Below are 19235 nucleotides of genomic sequence, written 5' to 3' on the forward strand. Positions count from 1 at the left end.
CTCTCCTACCTGAACCTTACTTTCCTTGCCAGGTGACCATGGTGGACAGCACCTCCTTCTTGTGTGCACTTACAGAGAACACATACCAAAGCTACTGAGCCAGTAGCAAACATGTTAATTCTGGGTGCGCCTGGGTGACTCAGTCAGTTAAGCGTCCAACCCTTGACTTCGGCTCAGGTCATGATCTTGCAGTTTGTGAGTTCGGACCCTGGCTCTGCGCTGACAGTGCGGAGCCTGCTTGGGATTCCCTCTCTCCTCTTTCTACCCCTTTCGTGCTCTCTCAAAATAAATAATTAAACCTAAAAAAAAATTGTGATTTCTGAACTTCTAAAACCAAATCTAAACAATTTCCAGGTTTATGAAATTACTCTAGAAACACACAAATCTAAATAAAAAGAAACAGAAACAAAAGCTTCATTACTTTACTCACATCTTGTATTTTATTTCTTACAATTAACAGCTAAGAAAAAAGTGATTGTAGCACCCTATTATTTTAAGACCACAGCTGTCACTCAAATGCTAACCCATCCCATAAAACAGGGAACCTTCCCCCAAAGCTACACTGGCCATTTATTCAAGTTTCCTGATCCCAGTGACAACTAATAATTTTTATTACTTATCAAACACAGAAAAATTAGATTATTGTTCTCCCTAGCTGAAAAATCTCATAAATGATACTTTTTCTCTGTGCACATGGTTCACTGACTCAAACCAGGATAAAGCTACTAAAATATCTATAGTTACGCATCTCAGACTGGGGTCTGGATACCTGTGGGAGTTATTTAGTGTATGCTAGGGGGGACTGGCAATGATGCTCCATCTTCCCAGAGAGCAATGCTTATTTGAGGCTAAGGACTCACATATTTATTTTCCAAAAAAGTTAAAAGGAAGCTTTTTTCCCCCAAATGAAATATATAGAAAACTTCAGGGGCGCCTGGGTGGCTCAGTCAGTTGAGCGTCCGACTTTGGCTCAGAGCCTGGAACCTGCTTCAGATTCTGTGTTTCCCTCTCTCTGCCCCTTCCCTGCTCATGCTCTGTCTCTGTCTTAAAAATAAATTAAAAAAAAAAGAAAAAAAAAAAAAAGAAAACTTCAATACATAAAACCAGTTTTAGGAGGCTGCACTGGCAGTAGGAGTTGGCTGATGCAAGTTCCCCCCACCCCACACATAGCCTGGGGGCGTGTGGCCCCTTCCCTCCCAGGGTACCCTGAGGGAATTTCTTGCACATCAAGCCTCGCCCTCTCCAATCTCAATTCAAAGACTGGGCATCCTCCTTGGGATAACAGAAAGTTTGCTGGAGGAGTCCAAGGGACACCAATGCTGTGTGAGTCCTGCTTGCCCTTTTCCAGGTAAGTGACAGACCTTACTTCCTTGTGCTTTTTTTTTATATGCTCAAGTCCAACCTTTAAAATCTAAACTCTTCTGGCTTTTCAATCTTTTTGGCTGTACTACATTTCAACAAATACTTCCACTTGTGTAATGAAGCTCTTAGATCCTGTCACATCTCTACAGTAAACAACAATGTATCTTCCCAAACTGTGAGGAACTACTGAATGTTCCCAAACAGTGTCCTGTCCTCTAATCTGGTTTCTGAATATTCTGGTTCTTTTCCTTCTTGGTATATTCTTCTAGTCGAAGAAGCCACTTGGCCCAGTACTGGGAACAGAGCTCAGTGTCCATGAAATGGGGGTGAGCAGGGGATCCATCCTTGTAGGCAACCACAATTAAGCCACACTGAACCTAGGAAGAAACACAGGGCAGTTCCAGTATTTATACGGTAGGGCCAGAGTTGATGTTCATTTCCGTCTTGCTTCAGGGCAAACTCAGAACAAAACAATCTACAATAATATCTCCTAACGGTTTTGAAGATGGGTTGATGAAAGATTGTATCAGGATACATAAGAACACAAAGATGACAAATAAGACATCCAAGAATGGACTGTAAACACTAAAGCACTATTAGCAATGACAGAAAGCTCAGGAACAGAGGGAAGTGCTTCTTAAGGTGGTAAAAGGACAAGGAATGGAGTAAACAGTGGGACACAAACAGAATAAAAATCATAAGGAGTTAAATGGCCATACATAAGCATTGACCAAGGCTTTACATAAGCAGAGGTGCAGTGTCCTGACCTGAAAGCTGTAGTTGGCATCATTATTTATGGCACCAACGTAGGCCACTACCTGCAGCGGGTTGTCAAACGTATTTCGGATATAAGGTTTTGGTTTCTCCGATGTCTTCCAATCAATCACACACAGCTTGCCCCTAAAGAGAAACCAAAGGAAGTCTTAGTAGGTAACCGTCCAAACTGAGAAACCCTAATAGGTTAAGCCTCTTCTCAGGTATAGTTTATTATCGCTCAATGACCTCTCCCCACTTTTCTTTAAAAAAATTTTTTTTCTTTAATGTTTACTTATTTTGAAAGAGAGAGAGAGGCAGAGGCAGAGAGTGAGAGGCTCCCAAGCAGGCTCCGCGCTGTCAGCACAGAGCCTGACGCGGGGCTTGAACTCAGGAACCATGAGATCATGACCTGAGTGAGTCAAGATCAAGAGTCGGACGCTTAACTGACTGAGCCACCCAGGCACCCCTTTCTCCACTTTTCAAAAAGCGGCCCTGATCTCTACTTCTGAGGATTAGAGAAGTGTGATGTTCTCTTTCCGATGAGCCCTATACTCAGCTCAGTGATGGGCCTGCCAGGGGTGTGATGGGAAGTGCTTCCTGAAATACCCGGCTGACAACGACAGGGGCAGGCCCATGTGGAAGTGCTAGGGGACTTTTCCACAGTTCTAGTTTCTCAACTTTCTCGAAATTCCTTTGGACCCTCATGGCTTCCTTTTCTTTAACAGTTGACAGGGGAATTGAAACTATGTCTCTATCACTATCTCAGTGGATGAAGCACAACAGATCAGTAGCAAAGTCCCCATCATAAAGGATGAAGCATAGTGCTTCAGAAATCCTCTTGCTCAGAAACCAAAGCTGAGGCTAAAATCTGTTAGCATTTAATAGGCACCAACTATAAGCAGAGATACAGATAAGAAGACCTGGTCCCTGCCCTGAAAGTTTACACACAGGGCAGGGGGCCTTCCTAGTAGGGATATTGGGGGGAAAAAAATTCCTGCCAGTTTCTAAAGAAAGTCAAATAACCAGTGCATTCTCCCCATTACCCCTCTCCTGGTGAGATTTTATACTTGCCAAACGCAGAGATCAGAAGGATCACAGGGACAGTAGACTGACAACTGGTGACTACTTGTTCAATCTTTCATGATTTCAATTTTTAAAAAATTTTACTTATTCTGAGAAAGAGAGTGTGCACGAGTGGGGGGTGGGGGGGATAGAGATAGAATCCCAAGCAGGCTCTACACTATCAGCACAGAGCCCAATGTGGGGCTCGAACTCACAAACTGTGAGATCATAACCTGAGCCAAAACCAAGAGTCAGCTACTTAACCGTCTGAGCCACCCAGGGGCCCTTCATAACTTCAATTTCAAAACCAGCGGTCCAAACGGAGATTTTGTACAAAGTATGCATGTTACGTACCTGTGACCATAGCTCTAGAGTTACAACCTATGCAATGTATTTATAAGTCAGCCTAGAGTAGCACTGTCTAAATGAAATAAAATGCAAGCTACGTGTTATTTCAAATTTTCTAGTAGTTACATCAAAAAAGAAAAAAGGAAACAGGTGAAATTTTAATGTTTTATTTAACCCAACATACCCCAAATTTGATCATTTCATTATGTAATACAAAAAAAATTATTAATGGGATACCATACCTTCTTTTTTGTACTAAGTCACTGAAACCTGCTTTGCTCATTTACAGCATACCTCAGCTGAGATTGGCCACACTAAGTATTTAAAGGCCGTATGTAGCTAGTGGGTATTCTCTTAGATGTGCAGGTCTAGAGGTAGTTTTACTATTTCTGTCAAACTTTGTAATATTACAAAACAATTATAATCTATGCAAATGAAGAGAGGGCCCCAGTAACCCCAGAACCTCAGTTCTCAACCTGGAGCAAATCAAAATACCCTAAAATAAAGATTTCTGATATGGACCACTGTCTCTTGCAAAACATACTTCATACTATAACTTGCAGAACTTAATAATGTGGAAAAGATTTTTAGTAGTATAACTAAAAGTTAAAACTGAACAAAGACAGTTCATAACACATGAAAAGATGTTCAGTCTAACCTAAGTGAAATACATACTGAAATTATGAGATACAATGTTAATAAATTATATCTAACACTGTGTCATTAAAACTGTGCAGAAATAAGCACACCTTCATCTGGGAAAACTTACAATGCACATACCCTTTAACATAGCAATTTCCTTTTTAGGTACCTGCTGGAGAGAATGGTTTGATACCCTGGGAAAATGTCATAAAAGTGACAAATGCCTGGAAAATTTAAGTATTCATATCCAGGCCTACTTCAGACTAACTGTATATATCATCCACCAGAACAAACCAGCAAATGAACCTGTGTGCCTGCCTAGAGAAACTCTCACAACAGTATACAAGGAGACATGCTCACTGCTGCAGTTCGTGATTGTGAAAAACTAGAAATTACCTGAATTTCCCCAACAGGGAAATGGATGTGGTTCATTTTTACTAATTGTTACTAATTTTACTAATCCTTTTTACTAAGGAATACCAAATAAGTTAAAAACAGAGAACAAGATCAAAATAATCATGCTAACAGTTACTGAGTAGATAGTATTCATTTTAAGTACTATACAGATAATGTCTCATTTAGTCTCTATAACAACTCTATGAGGTAGATCCTATCTTTTGTCTTATTTTATTTTTTTCTTAAGTAGGCTCCATGCTGGGTGTGGAGCCCAACACCGGTCTTGAACACACAACCCTGAGATCAAGACCTGAACTGAGATCAAGAGTTGGACGCTAAACCAACTGAGCCACCCAGTGCCTGTCTTATTTTACAGATGAACAAATTGAAGTGCAGAGAGCCTAAGTAACTAGCCTAACGTTAAGATGAAAAGCCAGAAATGAAACCCAGCCAGCCTGGCTCTCGACCCTCGTATCTTACCAGCTTTGTGATAAGACATATCTAGAAACTTCTCTGTATTGTGACTATTACAGACATGTATGTAACAATACACAGTGGTGTGTGTATGCAGAGTAGACTGGCAGTGTACCTGTGCATGCATTATACAGTGTTGTGGGTGTGTTAAATAATATAGGAAGTAGCCTAGAAGGACACAGTAGCAAACTTATCACAGTGATTGTCCTTGGCCAGGGGTCTATGAGAGGAGATAAGAGGTGGTTACAGGTGATGCGAGCTTAATTTATGTTATATTTAAAAAAAATTGGAAGCAGATGTGATGAAGTGTTAATAACTGCTAATTCTGAGTGGTGGAAAATTATTAAAAGAGAAAAGGATGTTGCAGATCATATAAACTCTAATAAGGATCTCTAGAATGTTTTCAGAATGAAAAAAGCAGGGTTTGGCACTGTTAGTAAGTGGGGGTGGGGACCAATGATAGTGCATGCAGTCATAAAAATATCTCAGGATCACAAGAACTTTTAACCAAAGGTTAAAACCAGGATGGGGGCAGAGGATTCTAGGAGGATGGAAGAGTAAGACGCACCAGAAATCTGTAGGCCCACCTTGACAACAATTGCAGTGGCAGAATCTGTCTGATCCAATTATTGGAAATCCAGAGGCTACTGAAGGCTTGGATGGTAAACTGTGGTTAATTTTGGTCAATTTCAGCTCTTAGCAGCTACCCATCCCCCTCCTCCTCATGAGGCAGGCAGCTGTGCACATGATCCTGGAGCAAGGTGCACACGGCTCGGCTCGTGGGAATGGGAGGGGACACAAAGGACCCCTTCTCCGTGTTATCAACACCGACTTTAGTTTCTGTTCACAGAGGTGTAGACAAGAGGAGGGTAGCTATTGTTATTGCAACTCCACCCACTGCTGCAAGCCCCTCTCCTTCCACCTGCCTGACTGCCTGGGGATTTAAAGGGCCAACGCACATTTTTTCCACCCCTTCATTTTTCTTTTTTCCTTTTTGGGAATTAGATGCTAAAGACTACAACATCCAAAAGCAACTGCATATATGCGGAAAATAAAAAAGTGACAGTAACTGTGCATGTCCAGGGAGAGGCACAGGCTCAGAAAAGACCTGAGAAGACCTTAAGTTTATACCTCAGACTGATCCTTAGGAAAGAACCTACAACAACACCACCCCCAATAAAAACAATGAACAAAATCTGGCAAACCCAGGGGTAGAGGGAGAACCTGATTTCCAGAATTACATACTAGATTCAAATGTCCAGTTTTCAATAAAAAATGTCACAAAGCATACAAAGAAACAGGAAAGTATGGCCCATTCAAAGAGGAAAAAAAGAAATCAACATAAATTGCCCCTGAAAAAGATGTAATAGCAGATCTAGCCAAAGACCTTTTTGGTCATAAAGATGCTCAAAAACTTCAATAAAGGTAAATACATGGGCAATTACAAAAGCAAGTATTATTGTAACAATGGTTTGTAACTCCACTTTGTTTTCTACAGTTTAAAACAAAAAACTTGAAGCAAGCAGACAAATTTATTCTTCTCAGGTTGGTTGATCATACAAATCTTGATCAACGTTTAATGAAACATCAGATAGCATTGGCTCATCATGTTCTTCCACTCTGCTCAAGTGAGGTGCCCCATACAGATCATTAATTTCAACTTGTGTTTTCCGGGTTGGCTGCTGTATCTATCCTCTGAATGTGAAACATCTTCACTCTTATTTCCTATACACATTCTCATCTCCTTCTCTAATTGTTCTTGAGCTCTCTACAGTTCTCCTGTTCATTTTCTTCCATTTCCAACTCCAGCTGAACTATCAGCTATTGCTGCTGAAACATGAGCTCCTTTTACTTAAGTCTCTCCCCCACTTCAGGCTCCATTGGAGCTAGTTCTCATTCATGCTCCAAGTCAGCCATTTTCTTTTGTCTCAGCTGCTCCATGGTTACATTTTCCTTACACCTGTAAATCCCAATACTACATATTGTATTGGATCCACTAGGCAAATTCTTGCCACTTCTACTAGACCCCGAGTTAGACATGTTCCAAGGTACTTTTGATGGTATGTTGACTCCCTCTCTAACTCTTAACCTTAACCCGCCAACCGCACATATATAAAGACAATTTTGTGCTATCAACAACTGAAAGGGTTAGGGACAGAGCTGTCAAAGGAGCATAGTCTGTGTATGCCATTGAAGTTAAATTGGTATAAATTCAAATCAAAGCACTATAACTGGGATGTTAAATGTAATCCCCATGGTAATCAAAAGGAAGATAGCTATAGAATATACACAAAAGGAAATGAGAAAGGATTTGAAATGTTTCATTACAAAAAAGGAAATAAAACACAAAAGAAGACTGTAACATACAGGAAATGAGACCAAAAAGCTATAATGCATGTAAAAAATAAATAACAAAATGAAAGAAGTTCCTCCTTGTAACTATTTTTTTTTTTTTTTTTAATGTTTATCTATTTATTTTTGGAGAGAATCCCAAGTAGGCTCCATGCTATCAGCACATAGCTAGACGCAGGGCTCGATCTCATGAACTGTGAGATCATGACCTGAGCCGAAAATCAAGAGTCAGATGCTTAACTGCCTGAGCCACCCAGGCGCCCCATTTACATTTGGCAGAATGGATAAAACATATGATTCTACTATATGTTGTCTACAAGAGATTCACAGTATAACCAAAGATACAAATAGGCTGATTGTGAAAAGACAGAAAAAGATATTCCATGCACATAATAACTGAAAAAGAGCAAAGGTGGCTCTAAAACCAGACAAAACAGTCTTTAATAAAAGGTACAATACATCAAGATATAACAATTATAAACATTTATGCATCTAGTAACAGACTAACAAAATATATGAAGGAAAAACTGAAAAAAGTTGAAGGGAGAAATACATTTCTTTCTTTCTTTCTTTTTTAAGTTTTATTTATTTAAAAAATCTCTGTACCCAACATGGGGCGTGAACTCTGACTCTGAGATCAAGAGTCGCATGCTCTTCCGACTGAGCTAGCCAGGTGCCCCAAAAACAGTTCTATAATAATAGTTGGAGACTTCAATATCTATTTTCAATAATGGGCAGAACCAGACAGAAGATAAGTAAGGAAATAAAGGACTTAAAACAACACAATAAACCAACTAGATTAACAGACATATAGCACTTGCTCCCCAACAACTGGCAAGCACACACAGGAATTTTCCAGGACAAACCATATGTTAGGCCATAAAGAATAAGTCTCAATATATTTAAAAAGATGCCATACAAAGTATCTTCTCTAATCACAAGATGAAGTTAGAAATCAATAACAGGGGGCGCCTGGGTGGCTCAGTCGGTTGAGCGCCAACTTCGGCTCAGGTCACGATCTCGCGGTCCGTGAGTTCGAGCCCCGCATCGGGTCCCTGTGCTGACAGCTCAGAGCCCGGAGCCTGTTTCAGATTCTGTGTCTCCCTCTCTCTGACCCTCCCCCATTCATGCTCTGTCTCTCTCTGTCTCAAAAATAAATAAACGTTAAAAAAAAAAAAAAAAAATTTTAAAAGAAATCAATAACAGAAGTAAAACTTGAAAAAAAGTCACAAATTTGTGGAAATTAACACAATTAGCCAAAGAAAAAAATCACAGGGGAAATTAGAAGATACTTAGAGATGAATAAAAATGAAAATACAGCATATCAAAACTTAAAGAACACCATTCTTTTAATACTGTAACAGTATTACAGAAGAAGTATATAGCAATAACTACATTAAAAAATAGGAGAATTAAATCAATATCTTAACCTTACAACTTAAGGAACCAAAAAACGAAAATGTACACCCAAAGCTTATAGAAGGAAATAAGAGATTTAAGATAATTGAAATACAGAATGGAAAAACAATAGAAAAAAAAAATCACTGAAACTAAACATTGGTTTTTTGAAAAGATGAACAAAATTGACAAACTTTTAGCTAGATGGATTAGAAAAAAAGACTCAAATTCCATAAATCAGAAATGAAATTGGGGACATTACTACTACTTCAGAAATAAAAAGAAGAGTACTATGAAAAATCATATGCAAACAAGTTGGATGAACTAGATGAAATAAATTCCTAGAAACATAAAACCTACTAGGACTAAGTCATGAAGAAACAGAGTATCTGAATAGCTCTATAATTAGTAAGGAGATTTCATCAGTAATCAAAAATCTACTAGCAAATAAAAGCTCTAGACCTGATGACTTTATGGGTGAATTCCACCAAACATTTACATAACTAATACCAATACCAACACTTTTCCCCAAAAATTGAAAAGTAGGGAGCTCTTCTTGACTCACTTTATGAATCCAGCATTACTGTGATACCAAAGCCAGACAAAGACACTGACTGCAGAACAATAATCCTTATGAGGGGTGCCTGGGTGGCTCAGTTGGTTAAGCATCTGACTTTGGCTCAGGTCATGATCTTGTGGTTCGGTTTGTGAGTTCAAGCCCCACACCAGGCTCTCTGTTGTAGCTTTGGATCCTTTGTCTCCCCACTCTCTGCCCCTCCCCCACCCTCTCTCTCAAAAATAAATAAATATTACAAAAAAATAATCCTTACGAACACTGATGCAAAAATCCTCAACAAAATACTAGTAAACCAAATTCAGCAACATACTAAAAGGATTATACACAATGACAAAGTGGGCTTTATTCCTGGAATGCAAAAATGATTCAACACAATGAAAATTAACCAGCGTAATATACCTTAACAGAATGAGGAAAACTACATAATTACCTTAATTGATGAAGAAAAAGCATTTGACAGAATTAAATATCCTTTAATGAAAAAAATACTCAACAAGCTAGGGATAGAAAAAAACTACCTCAACATAGTAAAGGCCATATATGAAAAACCCACAGTAAACATCATACTCAATGGTAAAAGACTGGAAAGTTTTCCTCTAAGATTAGGAACAAGGCACGGCTGTCTGCATTCACCATTTCTATTTAACAGCATCTGGATATTCAAGCCAAAGCAAGTAGGCAAGACAAAGAAATAAAAAGCATCCAAACTGATGGGGTGCCTGGGTGGCTCAGTCGGCTGAGCGTCCGGCTTCGGCTCAGGTCATGATCTCATGGCTTGTGGGTTCGAGCCCCATGTCGGGCTCTGTGCTGACAGCTTGGAGCCTGGAGCCCAGAGCCTGCTTCGGATTCTGTCTCCCTCTGCCTCTGCCCCTCCCCCACTCGTGCCACGTCTCTCTCAAAATAAATCAACATTAAAAATCTTAAAAAAAAAAGCATCCAAACTGGAAAGGAAGTAAAATTATCTCTGTTTGCAGTTGACATGATCTTTTATATTAAAAATTCTAGGAGCGCCTGGGTGGCTAAGTTGGCTACGCATCTGCTTCTTGATTTTGGCTCAGGACGTGATCTTGCAGCTGTGGGAATGAGCCCCATGTCAGGTTCCGCACTGAGGGTGAGGCCTGCTTGGGATTCTCACTCTCTCTCTCTCTCTCTCTCTCTGCCCCTCCCCTGCTCATGCATGCACTCTTTCTCTCTCTCTCTCTCTCTCAAAATAAATAAAAATAAGCTTAAACAAAAAAACTCTATAAAGAATTGACACAAAAACTGGTAGGACTATATAAATAAATTCAGCGAAGTAGCAGATACAAAGCCAACACAGAAAAGTCAGGAGCATTTCTATACGTAAACAATGAACAATCTGGAAAGAAAATTACAAAACAATTCCATTTATAATAACATCAAAATGTATAAAATACTTGAGAATTAACCCAGGAGACTAAAGGCTTCTACAATGAAAACTACAAATCATTGCTGAAAGAAATTAAAGGCATAAATGGTAAATACACCATGTTCATGGATTAGAAGATTTGATATTGTTCAGATGTTCATACTACCCAACGTGATATACAAATTTAATATAACCTCTATAAAAATCTCAACAACAATTTTTGCACAAATAGAAAAACTCATCCTAAAATCCATATGGAATCTCAAGGGACTCTGAACAGCCAAAACAACCTTGAAAAAGAAAACTGGAGGACCCATACTTGATTTCAAAACTTACTACAGAGCTATAATAACTAAAATAGTGTGGGGCTGGTATAAAGACAGATATATAGACCAAGAGAAATGAATAGACAGCCCAGAAATAAACCCTCACCACACTAAGTCACATGATTTTGGACGATGGTATGAAGCTTATTCAATGCGGAAACGGCAGTCTTTTCAACAAATGGCCCGGAAGAGTGTGGCTATCCACATGCAAAAGAATGAAGTTGGACTCCTACCTAACCCCATATACAAAAATTAACTCAAAATGGATCCATGAACTAAAGGTAAGACTTAAAACTACATAAAACCCTTAGAAGAAAACACAAGGCCCAAGTTTAATGACACTGGATTTGGCAATGATTTAATGGATGTGACACCAAAGGCACAGGCAACAAAAGAAAAAATACAGGAAAATCTTTTAAAAATTGTGCATCAAAGGATAAAGATAAGTCAGTCACAAAAAGACAAATACTTTGATTCTACCTACATAAGGTACTTAACAGTAGTCAATCAAATTCATAGAGACTGAAAGTAGAATGGTGGTTGCCAGAGGCTGGAAATAGAGGAGATTACAATGATTACTTTAACGGGCCCAGGATTTCAGTTTTATAAGATGAAACGTCCTGGAGATGGGTGGTATTGATGGTTGTACATTATGAATGTATGTAATAATACTCAACTGTATACTTAAAAATGGTAAATTTTATGGTAAATGTTATGTTATATATACTTTACCACATTAAAGACCTTTTTTAAAAGAAAAAGTGGGGATGGGAGATTTACTTTTAATAGCTTGGATTAACCAAATGCATATATTAGCTATTAAAAAGTGTTTTTAAAATTTCTGAAAACTTAATTTTCAGAAACGTTCAATGTTCATATTCTTAACGTTGATGCTTTTCACTTAAAGAGCAGAAAACAAACGTCAGCACTGTGTGCAGCGCAGTTAAGCGTTTGGCGTCATGAACTTCTTGTAGGCCTTGGGTAGAACTGATCGAACGGCGGCCTTGGTTAATCTAAAGGGCAGCTAAAAATAGCTTATTAAATTTCTAGGCACATAGGCCTCCTCACAGATACAAAGCAGCTATGGCACAAAACTGTTTGGTTGCCTAAACAGTTTCCAGACTTAATAAATGCTCTGTCAATTTTTTAATTCAAATTTTAACTAGAATTCCAAGAGTTACACTCACAGGTTTTTCCCTATCCTTGTGTATTGCATCCTTTTTTTGGAATAGGGATATCTGCAGGTTATATCTCCCGTTGGAATATGGAATAAGTGGGAAAAACAGTAACACAGCAGCAATTTAAAAACCACAGGAAGCTTTAGGAAGCTGAGTTCCTATCTATGTCAAACACTGCCTGGAAGCCAGGAAAAGAGTTAATTTTCAGGGCCAATAGATAAAGGTGCTATTTTTAGGGGAATGGGGAAACAGAATGCAGGAATCAAATTGGATGTTGCAGCTGGTAGTTTGCTTGGGCTTAGGGGAGGCGGAACATGCTGGATATTGAAAACTTATACCTTTTCTCCAGCAAATACTTTGATTTTGGAACACAGATTTACAAGAATTAGGAGGCTCTTCCTCCTATATCTGTCCTTACTTCCTACCCCATACCCAATTCTTTTTTTTTTTTTTTAATTTTTAATTTTATTAGAGAGAGAGACAGAGGGAGAGAATCTCAAGCAGGCTCTGTGCAAAGCATGGAGCCTAACACAGGACTTGATCTCATGACCCTGAAATCACGACCTGAGCTGAAATCAAGAGTTGGATATTCAACTGACTTAGCCACCCAGGCGCCCCTGCCCCCAGTTCTTTTACGTATCATATAGGTTTTGACTTCACAAGACTACACCTTGGAGCAGGAATTCAGAGGAAGAAACAGTATTTGATAGGCATCATCAGTTCCACCCTGTGTTAATTTATCTCCACACTTCGATGGGAAAAAAAAAAAATCTAATACTTACTGATACTCAGCCACACAGTCCAGCAGACCTACATACTTTAAGGTCTCATGTTGAACAGCACTTTCAAGAGCTCGCACTCCACTGACATCTTTCAGAATATGCTGGACACTTTCGACATATCCAGATTCAAGATTCTCATCTCTCTCTTTCAAGTCTCCTTGGGGTGAAAGTATGCTTTCCAAGGCTTTATGGAACCGTTTCCCTTGTAAAAATATGTCTGAAAAGAAAATCAGGGGAAAAAGAAAAACAAATAAGAACAAAGCTAGTACTAAAAGACAAATGCCTTAAAACTTGTGAACAGTAAAATTAGAAATTACATAAAGTACCTTTAAAGTGACAATCCCTAAAATACACATTTCAGCCTCTTGTGAAACCTGAGAATCGCGCTTTGAAAACCAAAGGGACTGAAATAGCTTGAACAATAAAATTCATTAAAATAAAGAATTTCTAGGATTAGGCCAAAGCTACAATTGAAGATCTGGGGGCAATAGGACCACACCTAGTTTAGGGTACTGTGAATTTAAGTATCCATTAGTGTAACTTAACTGGTTGTGATAAGTAATTATTGGAAATTTAAGGAACTTTGCTTCTGTTCACAATTCTTTTTACAATCAACACTTGATGAATACAGGTGGGGGAATCCTTTTACTAAGGCTTAATAAATGGCAAGGAATGAAAATCAAGGCATATACAAATTAAAAACAACAAATTGGATGTTTTGGAACTTGGGGGTGAGGAGAAGAAATATGTAACACTCTTCTGCATTTTTTTTTTAGGGCAAGAAGAGCCTAATTTTTTCCTGAATTTTTTTCCTCATATGCTTAAAAAAATTTGACCTATAGTTGCCATACGTTATATTCATTTCAGGCACACAACATAATGACTTGAAATCTGCATATCCTCATACACTTTCAAGAAAAGAAAACCAAACATATTTAACAAACCCAAGAAGTTCTATGTATTCACTTGACTCTTGATAAGGGAAGGAGACAAAGAAGAGGCATTGTGCTAAGCAGTGGCCTTGGCACTTTCAAAATATTATTTAACTTTCAAACACAACAGCCCAGCAAGATAAGAATCATTACTCCCAGTTAATGAATGAAGCCTACACAGTGCTGTTAATTTGCCCCAAAGCAAAAAGGTGGACTAGCAGCTTGGCACCTGAGTCCATGTTCAATTCCAGTCTGTTATACAGCACAGTGAAGAAGGCAAAATCAGGGACCATCATTTAGATACGCACAGGAGCAGAGTAAGAAATATACATGCTTGGAGACACCCATAGAAAATGAGGAAAACAATCTCATCCACTAAGGTAATAGCAAAACCATATTACATTTGTCAACTATTGTTTTACCAGGATTTTGAAAGGTCAGTTTTACCACTGACAAAAAAAATGGAATCACTTCTGGGGAATTACTTGGAGAGTTAAATGAAATTCAACTGAGAAACTGAGTTATTACACTCCAAATGTACTTGGCTCAATTGGACTTACTAGCATATGAAAGGCCTACAAGAAATTTAAGACAGATGGAATTAAAACCTAGGTAAGAGTACAGTATTCATCTATACATTAGCTTAATGAAAAACACAAACATGTTAAAAACAGGAAGAAAAAAATCCTACTTTATCAACTGCCAAGCAAATAAACTCATTCTCCACTGCAGACTTAACCCCTGGCTGGGTTCTTCACATAGAAGAGGCAACGAACATCGGAAGCTAGATTACAGGATCCCTTAGATTGTAAGGCTCAGAAGTCAGCCAGTCAGAGAAAATTAATATGTAATTTCACTCATACATGGAACTTAAGAAACAGAACAGATGAACATAGGGGAAAGGAAAGAAAAATAAGAGAAAAGAGAAAGGCAAACCATAACAGACTTTTTTTTTTTTTTTTTAATTTATTTTGAGAAGGAGAGAGAGCAAATGAGCACGAGCAGAGCAGGGGCAGAAAGAGAATCCCAAGCAGGCTCTGCACCCGCAGCTCAGAGCCCAAGTTGGTGCTCGATCTCACCAACCATGAGATATGACCTGAGCTGAAATCAGGAGTTGGACACTTAACCAACTGAGCCACCCAGGTGCCCTGAGACTCTTAAATAGAGAACAAACTGAGGGTTGCTGGAGGGGTGTTGGGCTAAATGGGTGATGGGCATTGAGCAGGGCACTTGTTGAGATGAGCACTTGGTGTTATACCTAAGTGATGAATCACTAAATTCTACTCCTGAAATCATTATTATAATCGCTTCTCGGCCTTTTGGCTAAGATCAAGTGTAGTATCTGAAATCATTATTATACACTATATGTTAACTTGGATTTAAATAAAATTAAAAATTTTTTTAAAAGAAAAAAGATTGTAAGGCTCAGAACATTAAATATGATTGAATTTGTCGAAGTAAAATTTAAAAGGCATACATTTACTGCAGAAAGCATCCAGTCAGAGTATTCATTCAGTAAATTAAAGGAATGAAAGAAAAAAAATCCATGAGTCTCCAAGATTCTGACTGATAGAACTGGCAGGATTAAAAACTCACTGTAGCAAAAAAAATGAAGAAACCCATCTTTTCCACTATGATCAACACATATAAATCAAAGTCAAACTTTGTTATCCTTGGCAATCTTCAAAAGGTAAACTGATGCTTGAGAAACTGACCAAATGTTTGACAGAATGCCAGCTCTGGGCACTTCTCTATGCTCTAGCCTTTGGGAAGACCAGGCGGAAAGGAATTTATCAATACACTACTTAAAAACTGCCTCGCCTGATGCATTAATCAATTTAGCGGGTTAGGATATGCTCTTTTTCTTTCTTTTCTTCCTTTCTTTTTTATTGGTTGAGAGGAGCAGGACACTAATCTTCATGTGATTGCCCCCTTGAGAAAAAAAAAAAAAGCAACCCCTCCCCGGTTCTTTTTTTTTGTTGTTATTTTTTTGAGAGACAGAGTGCGAGCGGGGGAGGGGCAGAGAGAGAGAGAGGGAGACATAGAACCTGAAGCAGGCTCCAGCTCTGAGCACAGGGCCCGAACCCACAAACCGCAAGATCATGACCTGAGCTGAAGTTGGATGCTTAACCAACTGAGCCACCCAAATGCCCTGATTCTGTTTCTTTTTTTTTTTTTTTTTTTTTTTTTTAATTTATTTTTGCGACAGAGAGAGACAGAGCATGAACGGGGGAGGGGCAGAGAGAGAGGGAGACACAGAATCTGAAACAGGCTCCAGGCTCCGAGCCATCAGCCCAGAGCCCGACGCGGGGCTCGAACTCACGGACCGCGAGATCGTGACCTGGCTGAAGTCGGACGCTTAACCGACTGCGCCACCCAGGCGCCCCCCTGATTCTGTTTCTTAAAACTGATCCTGAGTTAACTGAGAAACACATCCGAGTAATAATCTAGATCAACAAAGTTGATTATATGTAAAACCACCATAGTTTTCTCTCTGCTTTGGGATGGTGGAGCTCGTTCACATTCCCAACAGAAATTCCTTTCCTTTATCAAGGAGGTCCCAGAGCATTTTTTTACTCTGCCAAGGGCTACAAGTTCTAGGTTCCCACAAGTCCTAGCAGGTTTCTGCGTTTACTTTTCTGATTCAGTAATTCCAGGATTCCCACAGCTGTGACATTCCAGATTTAAGGAAAATGAAAAACAACTTCCCATGTGGAAACAACATCAATTCTAAATTCTTGTGGTACAAATAAAAAACTTAAGATGTCATTAAAAGATGTTTTTATGTTGCTTGTTTAGAAAACAGAGAATAGTTTAGATGTTGTTACTTATTATCTAAAGGCAGGTGGCTCTTGCATAGATTCTTGGCCCCACACAGCTGAGGAATGTTCTAAGAGATTAGGACCTTGACCATTTTTGCCATATGCAGGTACAACCTATATAAATACTTAACAGATGTGACCACATGTTTAATGTGATACCCACACACAATTTTTTCTAAGGTGCCTAAAAACAAGTGCATTACTCCTAAAATTAAAAATGGAAGTGCTCTGTACCACCTACTAGGGGTACACATAACTGCTCTGGGAAGCATGGGCTAAGGAAAGATCGATGTAAAACATAGCTCTAACAAAAAAAACAACTATATAATTTTGATGGGGACCAGAGAGTTCACCTGTGCCAATGGTCTTTCGTCTCACCTTGCTTTTGAATGGAACCTGTTTTTAAGGAAACTATTCTCCTCACTTGTCTAAGAAGTTAATAAGTTAGGAGTTGAATGCTAAAGTTTACTTATTTTCAATTACCAATCAAGAGCATCTATTATCTCAATTTGCCAAGATCTAAACAACAAATTATGTGTTCCAGCTTACTGCCAGTCTTTAAACTTACATGTCAAAGAGGAAAAGTAGAGCAAGGGGGTATTTCCTAGATTCTGAATAGCATGCCTAGCAAAGTAGAATTGTTATCAGGTGACTCCTTAATCAGAGAAAACAGGCAACTCCAATACTCAAGTTTGTAGCTTATAAAACAAAATAATTTTCTACATAATTTGGTCAAATACTTGATCCCTGTGCTTCAGTTTCATCTGTGAAATGGGAATACTAGTATCTATGCTTCACAGGGCTGTCATGATTGAGTTAATATAGAGTGCTATTTAATGCTAATTATTATTTTAAAGTAGCGTCTCACTAGTTCAGGTCAAAAAATACCCTCATTCTTTTGATACCAGTGCTCTATTTTCTAGAAAACATAGTAACCATACAGAATCAGGATTGAGAAAATTACTTGAAGAATATTCTGCAAAGCCATCTTCTCCCAACTCCAGAATCATCCGCTGTTTCCACCTCTCCAAGTAGAAAATCTGTTCTGATGTCATGGTCTGTTGAAGGACCTTGGTCACACTTGGAATCGTGTTTCTTTGCAAAGGGATTCTCAAAGGAATTGTAGGAGTACTTGTTGCATTTGGTTTCATGCTTTTCTCTGGATTGAAGAGAGGACACCAGTTTCCTGGAACTTTTGCCGCCTCATCTTGCTTTGGGGGCTTACACTTACTCACAGGTCCATACAGTAAATTATCCTCCTCGAACAATGATTCTGGAGTCTGAGCAAGGCCTCTGGATGACAAGACAGACTGTACCAAATCAGAATACCTTCCTTGGTCCACTTCTTCATAAGGGTTCACTTTTTTCTTCCGGCTACAGGAATAAGAGGAAGTGGAGAAATCCACACGGGTCGTTGGTTCTACAGAAAACCCCTTTGAACTTCTGAGCTGCCGGCAGATGGTCTGAAACGCCTTCATCTTTAGATGCTTTTTCACTTCCCTCTAGTCTACTTGCAATGTTAAGGGCCTTTTACTTTTGCACTCCTACTAAAAAGAAAAGTGGCATTAGATACCAAACGTATTAAATTTTTAAACCGCCAAAATGAAAGCCGCATTAGCATAAGGCATATCAAATTGTATTCCTTCCATTAAGCTTTTTCGACGTGTTTGGACAAAGCTATTTCCAAAGAAAGACTCTCTTTGCCAGGAAGGACAGTACTTGTTAAATGTGAAATGCTACAGCTTGGGGCAAGACGTCCCCGATATTCAATCATAAGAAACGGGACGCCTAGAAAGGGAGGCGTGTGTGAGACACACAAAAGCAACGCTCCAGCCCGTCCTACAGCGGCCACCATGGTCACGGTTAACCACCGATCCCTACGTACCAGGCTCTCTGCTAGGTATTCCGGGCGGAGACTTCTCATTTAAGCCCTTACACGCTTTAAGGTGGGTACTACTGCGACACCGTTTTACAGACGTGGAAACTGAGCTTCTGAAGGGTCCCACCAGGTCCGAGGGGGTAAGCGGTGGTCAGCGGGGCCCACCAACGTGATCCCCTGAAGGCGGCCTCCGCCTCCGCCCTACGTGTGGAACCACGGGGTGGGGACTGGACGGCTGCGGCCCCTCGTGTGGAAATCGAATTTAAGGAAGAGAAGGCTTAAATAGAAGCCCAGCTCACGGCACCGGTATGTACCTCTGAAGCCACCACACTTCGCTGAACTCCCAAAGCGCCGACAACCACTCGGGACCCGTACTTTCCACGATCCCGCGCTTCGATCTCGAGTTTGGCTCCGCCCAAGGGGCGGTGGTCCCGGCATGCACTGCGAAGCTCCTACTCCCGCAGCTAACCCCTCCTTCACTGCCATAGACACTCCCGCGATCCGTGGGGAATCCCTCCTCTCAGGCGTTAGCGCGCGCTCCTCCAAATCTCGCCCTTACGCT

At 39.6% G+C, this 19235-nt stretch overlaps 1 protein-coding gene, 1 long non-coding RNA gene and 2 pseudogenes across 5 annotated transcripts in view; 1 reads left to right on the forward strand and 3 right to left on the reverse strand.

The window, feature by feature from the left end:
* Window positions 1-413: 413 nt before the first annotated feature.
* Window positions 414-19106, reverse strand: MGME1 (mitochondrial genome maintenance exonuclease 1). 4 transcript variants are annotated; one of them, XM_060611550.3, is made up of 5 exons: window positions 18988-19106; window positions 17759-18341; window positions 13041-13257; window positions 2130-2262; window positions 414-1739 (listed from the first exon to the last, which is right to left on the reverse strand). In XM_060611550.3, the coding sequence occupies exons 2-5, from the start codon at window positions 18270-18272 to the stop codon at window positions 1578-1580; spliced, it is 1026 nt and encodes a 341-aa protein (XP_060467533.1). In that variant the 5' UTR covers window positions 18273-18341; window positions 18988-19106; the 3' UTR covers window positions 414-1577. The 4 variants fall into 4 exon arrangements, with proteins under 4 accessions (XP_060467533.1, XP_060467527.1, XP_060467540.1 ...); XM_060611544.3 differs by having other exon boundaries at window positions 17759-18338; window positions 18988-19104; XM_060611557.3 differs by lacking the exon at window positions 18988-19106 and adding an exon at window positions 18680-18976 and having other exon boundaries at window positions 17759-18338.
* Window positions 414-19235, reverse strand: part of LOC144615898 (uncharacterized) — a 291049-nt gene continuing 272227 nt past the window's right edge. Inside the window, exon 2 of the long non-coding RNA XR_013554588.2 lies at window positions 414-934. This is a non-coding gene — a long non-coding RNA (uncharacterized LOC144615898). The remainder of the gene's footprint in view (window positions 935-19235) is intronic.
* LOC132688194 (DPY30 domain-containing protein 1 pseudogene) lies at window positions 2270-8005 on the reverse strand (annotated as a pseudogene).
* LOC132672866 (U2 spliceosomal RNA) lies at window positions 15276-15373 on the forward strand (annotated as a pseudogene).

The sequence above is a fragment of the Panthera onca genome, chromosome A3 (genome assembly GCF_046562875.1).
Source record: "Panthera onca isolate mPanOnc1 chromosome A3, mPanOnc1 haplotype 2, whole genome shotgun sequence".
NCBI lineage: Eukaryota > Metazoa > Chordata > Mammalia > Carnivora > Felidae > Panthera > Panthera onca.

Excerpts from the sequence above, each read along its gene's own strand:
- MGME1 (XM_060611550.3), bottom strand. The coding sequence starts at position 18,272 with ATGAAGGCGTTTCAGACCATCTGCCGGCAGCTCAGAAGTTCAAAGGGG. Across the intron at positions 13,258-17,758 it reads CTTTGCAGAATATTCTTCAA|ACATATTTTTACAAGGGAAA; the intron begins GTAATTTTCTCA and ends TTTTCTTTTCAG. Across the intron at positions 1,740-2,129 it reads ATGCCAACTACAGCTTTCAG|GTTCAGTGTGGCTTAATTGT; the intron begins GTCAGGACACTG and ends GTTTCTTCCTAG.